The 11,008-nt window shown below is 33.3% G+C and overlaps 1 protein-coding gene across 1 annotated transcript; it reads right to left on the bottom strand.

Moving 5' to 3' along the window:
* Nucleotides 1-9,234: 9,234 nt before the first annotated feature.
* On the bottom strand, nt 9,235-10,941 carry LOC122606756 (protein WHAT'S THIS FACTOR 1 homolog, chloroplastic). The gene has a single exon (XM_043779613.1). It carries the CDS (start codon nt 10,476-10,478, stop codon nt 9,303-9,305), a length of 1,176 nt encoding a protein of 391 aa, XP_043635548.1. The 5' UTR covers nt 10,479-10,941; the 3' UTR covers nt 9,235-9,302.
* Nucleotides 10,942-11,008: the final 67 nt, after the last annotated feature.

The raw sequence follows: 11,008 nt of genomic DNA, 5'->3' as shown, positions 1-11,008 counted from the left end.
ACTAACTTAAAAATAAATTAATTTACAAATATTATACTATATTAATAAAAATCTATACACAAGTTTTGGGGATTAGAAGTAGAATTTTTAAAACTACAATAATTATTTTGTAAATGCACAAAACGTCCAGGGTTAAATCGTAAATGCACAAAAAGTCAAGGGGTTAAAACTAAAACTAGTATTAAATTATATTATATATATCATCTTGTTCATGTATATAATATATACATGTATATATATGTATATATCCTACACACACATACAAATATACAAATTTCAAAAAACTTTTTTTTTCGGAAGCTTTTATCACCAAAAGGGACCCACCTTTAGCACAAAACGCTCGTCTAAACTTAGAACAACCCCCCCCCCCCCCCCGACGTGATAGAAGACGCACTCCGTGCTACTAGCGTCCCCCCGTGGCGTTGGATATATCGGACGCAGGGAGGACTCCCCTATAAGGACTGGCCTAATCTACACAAAATCATTGATTTTCTGCTATCAAAAATAGAAATCTAGAAACTAAATTTATTTTTATTTTTTTAAGGCAAACTTAGAAATTAATTGCTCGAACTAAAGTTAAAGTTAAAAGACCCTGAAGTGTTGAATGCCAAAACCACATTACAAATAAAAGGGAATACATTTGTACAAGAATAATGATAAATCAATTTAACTTATGGACCTAAAAGTCAACCTAATAGTAAGATGATAACACTTAGATAAATCAAGGGATAAAACTAAAAAAGAAAATTAATGAAATTCATATGTCAAGTTCTTAAGATTTTAAGTTGATTTTTAGACTTATGAAATATGTTAGATTTATCATTTTCCTTTGTACAAACACATAACAACAACTTAAAGAAAGACAATTAACCATTACATATAATCCGTTTCTAAACCCACTTCTTATAAGGTAGTTGGTCTTTTTATAGATATTATATTACAGATATAAAACTTCTCAAGACTATTTATGTATCATGTATATATGTATTTTGAAAAGGGTGATACTAAAAACATGAAATACCCCAAATAATTTGTTTATATACAGGGTAAATATGAATGAAATCTTTACTTTTCAAAAAAAAAATTTGTTTATGTAGTGGGTCAATATGTCACTCCTTTAAAATCCCATCATAACGAAAGTCCAGGCCTGAGTTTGAAATTTTGTCCATTCCCACTTACTTTTTCAGACCAGAATTTCTTACAAAAACTTTGAAAACTGAATCCAACAAAACACTTTTGTTCCTTTTTATCATATGAATTACCACTTGTACCCCCTTTGTGCATTTCACACTTTGTCTCTTCCTTTTATTTCTATTTTCTTTTACTTCTCTTCTGTTGTTTCAATTTCTTTTCAATAATTTTTTCTAATGTTATTCAACTTTCATAAAAATCGAGTGATTTGGGCTATATACATACACACATATATATATATATATATATATATATATATATATATATATATATATTATATATTATATATATATATATATATATTTTTTGATATATCACGCCCACCAAGCAAACTTGTACACTATCTGAGATTCTGAGTGCTCATATTCGTTTGTTGAATCAAGGAACGAACTTTGATTTCGTGTTTTATAATTATAAAATGTAAAAACTTATACTTAAAATATCACACACATATACATACGGGTCTAAAATCCGATGTCTTACAAAAACATAAAACGGCTTATTTGAAAATTGATAAAAGCTTACGATTATGGTATGTGTTAACTTTGTCCCACCTATCTTTAAAATTTTCGATTGGGATTCCTCTACCGTTTTTACTAGGAGAAATATATCCTAAATTGAAAGAAAATTCTTCTTTCAACATTAATGAGGTAGTCGTTGATGAAAAAATTACGTATAATGGTGGCACAACATTTTTCATTGTCGCATACCCTTTATCTTCACATCATTATATTTCTCATAAGATTTATACATGTATTTCTACAATTTGTATGCTTTAATGCATTATTATATATTAGTTCATGTTCATTTTTATTCTTTTTACGTAGACTATTCTAAATAGCCACACATCGTACGGGGAAAAGACCTAATAACATATATAACACGTACAATTCTCGTGTAAATGTGACTATATATATAATTTTGCCTATAATATGTGAAATGGAAAGAATATACATATATATACCTCAGTTAAGGATGAGAAAAAAAATGAAACCTGTGATCTGACTCGGAACCAGCCAATAAAAAAAAGTAAAATTTACAATTAAAAAGAACTTTTTGATATCAAGAAAGGAGAAGCCCAGCAAAACCTATAGTATAACAAGAACATTCTTATCTAATATTAAGTTTACAAATATTAGACTTTGGAAGTAAAGTTATATGCGAAGAGATTTCGGTAAGAAAAACTTGGTGTAATATGTAAAATATGAAATCTGAAACATACCTAATGGTTCTAACTGAATACCTTGCCATGATTAGTTTATCTATACATAATTAAGGTACTATTTTTTATTATTATTATTTTTTTTATAAATTTTACAGAATTTCAACTCACTCAAGATAAGTAATGCCCTATAATAAGGAATTAAGATATTAATACGAGTATGGGTGTCGCTTACTCCATACATAGATTTGAAAAACCATGACAATCAAAATCCTAAACAATAAATATTTTGATTGTCATTGTTTTTTAGATCTTAGATTTCTTTCTTTATTAGAGGGCTTTACTTACCTTGAGTGAGTTGAAATCCTGTAAAATTTAAAAAGTATAGTAGCTTAAAAAATAATAAAAAAAGAGTGTTAATAGGACTTGTATGGGTTCCATTACCTAATTTAAAAACAAATTTTTGGGTCATTACACATTGCATTCCTGATAAGAATGTTCTTGTTATCCGATAGGTTTTGTTGGGTTTCTCCTTTCTTGATATCAAAAAGTTCTTCTTAATTGTAAATTTTACTTTTTTTATTATAGAATCCACCTCATTTACTTAGTTCTCTATTGATGTTTTCATTTTTTGAACTCAGGGAATAATAGTTGGTCGTACGTTCTATTTCCTTGAAGACATGTATCCAAAATGGACGGGAAGACGACTACTTAGGACCATGACATTCGTCAAAACGTTATTTTTCGAGGTTGACCCCGTAGTAGAAGTGTGATTTGAATAAATCTTATAAAGTTAGGAACGTGAAATGGTCTAAAAAGATGAAAGCCGAGTTTTCTAAAACAATTCTTGATTTGTTTGTTTCAAAGAGGTTTGTATGAATGTTTAGCAAATTTTGGTTGAATATACATATCTCAATTTAAACTTATATAATTATATCATCATATGTATGACATCATAAAACGTAGATTGGTGTTGTATTATTAGAAAAGGTAGCACATAGGTATATCGTATCCCATTTTTAATATAAAATATGGGTCAACTTTCAAAACATGTTAGAATATGAGAAGTAGCCCCTAAAAGGAATGTCCATCCTCCATTTATATGTTGACACGTGTCACTTATCAATCATGAGGGACATTCTCCTCATTCCCTTGGGGTGGAAGAATGACTCTAGGGGCATTCCCTATTTTTTTTTTTTAATTATATATAAATAATTTATTTTATTTAGATTATTTATAATAAAACTTAATACATTGTTGTAAATAAATATAAACTTAATATATTTTGAATAAATATTAAAAATAAGATATAATGGAAGTAGCATTCGTAATCCAAATTTCCAAAACTTGAATATTTGTTTTGTATATAAATGAAAGTCTAGGGGTTAAATTGAAAAAAAATATTAGACATATTGTTAAAGATGAAAGGCAGGACACGTTTGAAATCGGACGGGGCACACGAATTAAGAGAACGGAACGCTCCCTAGGGCAGAGGTGGGGTGTTCCAAAGGCGTTCCGGGACGTTTCGAACGAAACCCAAGACATGGAACGGGCTACTCATCATAGTCTTAGACATATTGTTTAGACTAAGTGGTATGAGGCATTCTATGGGTGGGGGATTTTTGGCCACATGGCTCCATGTCATCATGTTAGGCATTCTCAAAAATTAGAGGTGTGAGGCATCTTGGATGGGTGGAGGGACTTCTTACATTTGTCACTATATGATTGATTGAATGTATATAATAGTGAAAAAGTGGAAGGATAAGAGAGAAAGTTTGCATGGAAAGAAGCAAAAGTAAAAAAAAAAAGTCCACGGTTGTGGCTAACCGTGAAGGGCAAAAAAAACAAGTCGAAACACCCTATGGGGCAATGTACACTGCGTCCTGTGGGCATTTTTTTGGGGGGGGGGGGGGGGGATCCGGCTTGGAAACGTCGCACACCACTCGGTCTTAACCCAACTTTTTCGTCTCTGGGAGTTCCCAATTTTGAAGCTGTAAACGTACTGCTGTACATAATACCCATTTAGCTTCATCACCATTTTGAAGCTGTCCACCCTCTATCTTTTTAGTGCGTGTCTAAATGTTTTAAAACAGATTAAACTGGTTGAATGTGCTCAAGAGGTCAAAATATAACAAAAACGTTTTCAAATATTGCCAAACCTCCTAAAAAATCGCTTATTATAAACCAAATAAAGTGTTATCAATTGAAAACTTGTAACAATTTTGAGCTATTTTAGCCTAAGTGTATCACTCCAAGGTACCACAATGCCCATTTAGCCAAGCTTTTCTTCTAAAACATACATCTACATTTGTTGTAGAATCATGCTAAATGTAGAATCAGTTCCTATGTTGTATGCTTCAATTCTACAACAATTTTTAAAAAGGAAAGAGTTAATTGCACAAATCATCCCCATAGTTTACGTATTTTCGTGGTTTTTATCCCTTCAAATTATTTTTAGTGGATTTCATCATTCAACTTTTCCTTTTTAATGGATTATATCCTTCTAAGGGATGAAAAACACGAAAAGTGTTCAAACTTTTTTAGCATCTTACATCCATCAAAAGGATGTAATCCACTAAAAAGGTAAAGTTGAAGGACTAAATCCACTAAAATTAACTTGTAGGGATGAAAACCATGAAAATGTGTAAACCACGGGGATGATTTATACAATTAACTCAAAAGGAAAAAGATTATTGAAAATTGATGCTTTATCAAATAATCATGAAACCGACTCTAGAAACCATTAAAGGGATCAAAGATTAACTGATGCATCCATCCTACATTTTTCATTTCGGGAGACCATTCTAATCAGCAACTAAGCTATATATGGAGGGTTTTACTCACCATACCAAACCAATGGAGAGTATGTCTGTCACATTCGTGGTAATAGCTGCTACATTTTAAACCAAAAAAAAATTACCTATTTTTTCTGATCCAGACGTTCGTACCGAAACACTGAAATTAAGGCGATCCAAACGTTGTTGTACGCGATCCAAAACGTGAAATTAAGGCGTTCCCGTTCTGGGGAATTATTGGATTAATTGAATGAAGAACACGTACCAAAGTGACTTTGAGTCACGATACCACAAAGTAATGCTTAGTTTATTTAAGGGTTTTCTCTCTAAAACCCCTATGTACTTTTCATTTTGTCCCTTTCCGACCATCAAACTTTTTTGTTCCCTAATAGATCATTAAAAGTTGTCAAATTATCCCATTTAGGTCATCAAACCTTTTAATTTCCTATTAGCTCACTAAAAGATGTTTATTAAGTTTTACAATAGCCACTTCCATCTTTTGTATCGCTACAATCATTTATAAACTTGACCCGTATATATTAAATTACATAATAATATCTTTTTTCTAATTTTTTATAGAAACATAACTTAATAATAATATGTTAATTTTCAATAATATGTCAATCTGTCCAACGTATTTTTTTTTATCTGAAAGTCGTCCGATTGAAAGATGTTTTGACTCATTTCTTTCGCCTGATTGATTTGGGCATATGCTTCCTTGTAATCATTGTATTATCCATTGGTTTTCAATTTGCCGCCTATTAATAGTTATATAATAAGTAAACGGGTTTAGAGAAAATATAATAATGGATCTTTGGTTACCCATGGGAAACCCGTTACTTGATAGTTAGTAGTAAACAGGGACCCACCGGGTTCGTGTTCGGGTCTCGGATGTGAATTTTTTTTAGATTTGGATCCAGGATTACCTAAACTCTGCGAATAACATCTTTAAGCTCAATAACATCTTTAGTCGAAAATAAAAAAGTTCAATGATCTAGATGAGACAATTTGACAACTTTTAATGACCTAATGGGAAATTAAAAAGTTCAATGGTCTAGAAAGGACAAAATGAAAAATATATAGGGGTTTTAGAGAAAAAACCATTTATTTAATTTTAGATGGGAAGGATATTGCCAACCTTTTTGATATACCTTTTAGCTTTTAACTACGGATAAGATTGGGCCAATGTTTTGGGCATTTTTAAATTGATCGGGTGTTTTTAAAGTTCAAATATGTCATATTTACCTATGAATAAGAAATTTCAGTTATAAAATTTTGTTTTATTGATATATTTTGTACCCAATTCACGTACGGAATATGGTACAGTGTACCTCGTACCTAATTGGCATTCCGAATGAGCCTACCCCCTCTCACACCGGATTTTAGAGACTTACCAACCCCGTACCCGTTTTCGTTTCACTTACCGTATCATACCGCGACCCATGTGACTGTGACAAAAAAAACTACTTTGAGAAACTCAGAGAATATGAATCAACAATTATCTCTAGAATCAATAGTATAGAAAGTATAGATTTATTACTATGAAACTTGATTTGCATTTGTGTTTATTAATCACTCGCCTGTTCGTCCTATTTAGGCATATTCACCATTGGGATCCCAAGAGAGTGGTGGGGATCTTATACACGACCCAACAGTAGACAAAGTAGCAAAGAAATTGAATAAGACCGGGTCAAGTGCTTGTGAGGTGGAAAATCCAGCCAGGGACAAGTGTCGTGCCTAAATCAACAAACCCTGACAGGATCTCCCAGCACAGGATTTCAACGTGCCTAACAATATCTCAGATCAGGGTTGTTTAGCCACAACTTTTCTTTAGCGGAGCTTGTATACTAGATATTTGACGATTTTAATGGTATTACTATGAAGCATTACGAATTTTGCATGGTGAAGAGCTGTTTGTAAACAAGAATGATGGGTCATACCGTGGCGTTGCTGATATGTGGTATCATGAGGACTAATTTATAGGTAAGAGTATTTTGCTTCGTAACATGTTAACTGCTTTACTCTGGTTTTGTACAACTATGGTTGTATGGGTGCTTAATAGTTTGCAGTAACACTAGTGCCGTGTTGTCTTTTTAGTTGTTGATGGTATATCAATACACTTGATAATGGATTTACAATTTTGTATTTCAAACTAGAAGTGATTCATATCTGGAACCATAGAATACTTGCCATATTTTTGGCGTGGCCTAACAATTTAGATTTGCTGAACATCACAGGGAAATATGGTAAAATACCAAGCAGAGTCGCTGCTACAATGTTGACGTTGGATGTGATAATAATTTGCAACAATGTATATATATGAAATATAGTATGGTTGTGTTTTCTGTCTGTTATTTGTAACATATTATGTTAAAAATTTGTTGCTTCTCTCGAACTTGAATCTAGGAAAGCAGAGAACCTTTTATGTATGGTTTTTGTGAGCAATATTCAAGCATTAAACCGATACTAGTTCCATTTTAATGGCTTTACGTCCACCTAACCTGTTATGCATCAAACGAATGAAGAAGCCAAAATGAGCCCAAAAAAAGACCCTGCTAGTTTCAGCGAAGCACGTGTTTGATATGATGTGGACCAAGTGACCAACCTATCTGATAACTAGAACTAAAAACCATCCAACATACATGGATCGGCCAACTGCCTATTCAAACCCAGAAACCATCGGGATGTAATGTCAATATCACTGTTGACTTTTGCAATCTGAAAGTCAGAAACCATGTAAAGCATACACTAATGGATTTTGAGGCTATGCTATTGAAAGGATCATTCTGGGCAAACTACTGCAAGCAGAAATTTTCCTTTATCTTATCAACTATATTAAAAATTACTATCAGAAATTAGCTAGAGTGAATGCACAAGATGACATTGTCAGATAATATTATTTCAAACATTTGAAACAGAAGTCCTTAAAATTAAAACTGAAAGTTTCGTTCTTTGGATTCTGAATATGATGAAAGGTGGAGGATATGGTATCACAATTGGTTTTGATCTGGGGACAACATACTGTTGTGGCTGTTTAGAACCTGCAAGGTGGGATTGAGGTCATACCTATTGCCTTAGACACTGTCTACTGTTGCTTACTAGCTTTCATGGGTTCAAAATGTTTCGTCGGCTATGATACACCTAGATTGTTGATTAGGGAAGAAATTCAGTACGCAAGTGCAGGAAGATATCGGCTTGTGGCTTTTTATTACAAGGTCATGCGAGTACGCCAAAGATTGTTGTCAAAATGTCAAGATATTTCGATTTCTGGAAAGATGAATGAAATTACTGAGGTGCAACTAGGAAAATTTGTCAAGGATGCTTTCATAACGATAAAATGACTCACAGCATCAAGCTACAACGGATGTAGGTGCAACTACTGGCTTAAATATCATCCACATGATAAATGAGCCTACAACAAGCAGCTTTAGTTGCATATGGCCTGGATAATAGGTCTAACTTCAATAAAAAGATAAATGTGCCTGTCTTTAATTTTGGCGGTGGCACTTTTAACATTTTTCTAGTGAAGTGAAAGCTGTTTCCAGTTGCACTCATTTGTGATGGCACGATTTTGATAATTGCATCGTGGATAATTGTGTTAGTGAATTTAAGAGAAGATGGAATGAGGACTTCACGGGGAATCAAAGCATCTGGGACTGGAAGATTAAAATATGCTTATTAGAAACCAAAAAGGATTCTCTTGGGCACTACTCTGACTTCAATGATGACAATATGCTCGATAAGTTTGGCAAAACGTATCTGTTGCTTGCCTGCTTCTAAAAGATATGGTCCTTTGACCATCGAATTGGTTAATTCTCTCCTAAAAATCATAAAGAAGCAGTTAATGATTTAGTTGATTATAGAAATGTGATTAAAGGGTGGGAGTGGATTTAATCCTCAAACAGCTTGAGAGAAAATGATTTCACTAAATTTGATCGACTGGACTTGTAACCCAGCTTCGATCTCCATAAGTCCTTTGCAAATTATAATTACTAATGGTCATTTCGTAAAGGTGCATCTAAGATTCATCTATGAACTAGCTCTCACAAACACACAAACTAAAACAAATTCAATCACAAGGAGCAATGGAAAACTATGGTCATACGATACAACAAACATTATCTATAATTAAATTCTTCTATTGAACTTCATATTCATGTAGTACATGATGGTTCAAGGTCTCTCCTACCAGTGAGTGCTATAAATTTATCCCTAAATGTCAAAAGGGGACATTTATCAACTAATCTTGAGCCATCATAACCTTCTTTAAGAAAAACAGTGCTCTTTGCACCTTTATTAGTAATGTAAAACATACCATGATGCTTAATCAAGCAAAGCAGCAATCGAGCTGGTAACCGCAGTTCAGAATGAAATGCATCCAGTTGAGCAGAAGTCATCCGTTTCTCCATAGTCAAACTAAGAAGCTCGTGAAGCACTGCCACCACCCTTTTTCGAGCTTTAGGATCAGAGACTTCAAATCTCTTTGCATTCAAGTACGGTGAAGGAAAATCCATCTTCTGCCATTTCTCAAGTTCTTGCAGGTAACTCGTGTTGGGTCTAAACCCAACAGGAAAGTTCAACTTAAAAGCAAACGGGCCAGGAAAGTTTCCATCTTTTGAAATCTTGGCCCGTTTTGAATTCCCTAAACTGTCCAAGATTCTTTCACTCATGTACCTTTCTTCGCGGGCAGTAACCCCAAGTGAAGAATCCCATGTTCCCAACTCAAGATGAGACCTCCCGTGCACATCTTTCACACTAAAAAACTCGGGAAACTTCGGAATCAAAGACTTCCGAAAATCACTAGGCAAACCCAATTCAGAGCGAACGATATCAATGGTTTCAAGTGGCAACCTACAATCAACCGACAACATCAACAACTTCCTCAAATTCTTAACCAAAATGGGTTCCATTAGTTCATTAACCTCAACCTCCTCAGCAGCTATCTTTTTAGCTTTTTCACTAAGCATAACAGCAGGCGGCGTTTTATGACCACCGCTCACATGAAAAATCGTTGGGTACTTTTCAATAATGGCAATAAAATTCCATTTTTGAATAAACCCAACTTCTTTTTCAAGGTCCCTTAAAAGCAAAGACTGGTTCTTTTGTGATTGTATAATAGATTTCAGTTTCAAAATCGCGGCCGGTTTCTTTTGAAGGTCCATAGCTTTGTCTAGTTCATGTACTCTATGATAAACTTTCTTTTTTGGTCTTTTTCCTCCACTTGTTTTATGCATTATTTGAACCCACATAAATCTTGATTTTTGAAGTAAGTTTTTGTCACAAGATTTAACTTGTAAAGATGATCTTAAACATACAACAATTCTCTTCATTTTTGACAAAAAACAAACTTGAAGCAAAATATCAAACAGTTGGTGTACACAATTTATGTATGCAGTGGAACCGGGTATTTTTTGTGACCGTTTTCGACCATTTCCTGGCAACCCCAAGATGTTTTTACCTAGAAAATATTTGGGTTTTTAATACAAGATATAGAAACACAAACATTCATACAGATCATTTGGCAATGCCCATCAAAAGTTCTTTCAGGACATTTATCGAACACCTTATGGGCATTCAATAAAAGAGACAAAAAGAAGCTATCTATATGGGTAGAGAAAGCAAGTTTGAATAAAAATACAAACTTTGAAGGAATAGAATCGAAATGTTTATTACAGCTTTTTAATTCCTCCGTTGTTCATCAGGGTCCGTTTTTTGGGGAGTAAAGTAAAATCAAGATTTATGTGGGTTATAATTAGGGAAGAAAAACAGTGGACTGGAGACTAATTTAACAAGGGGAAAATAATTACTCGTAGAAAATAACATGAAATATCGGATGGAGCGGTATACATTTGAGTCAAAA

The sequence above is a fragment of the Erigeron canadensis genome, chromosome 7 (genome assembly GCF_010389155.1).
Source record: "Erigeron canadensis isolate Cc75 chromosome 7, C_canadensis_v1, whole genome shotgun sequence".
NCBI lineage: Eukaryota > Viridiplantae > Streptophyta > Magnoliopsida > Asterales > Asteraceae > Erigeron > Erigeron canadensis.
Note: the sequence above shows the minus strand (reverse complement) of the source record. Positions and strands in the feature narration are given on the sequence as shown.

Bases quoted from the DNA above. Each gene is read 5' to 3' on its own strand.
- LOC122606756 (XM_043779613.1), bottom strand. From the start codon at position 10,478: ATGAAGAGAATTGTTGTATGTTTAAGATCATCTTTACAAGTTAAATCT.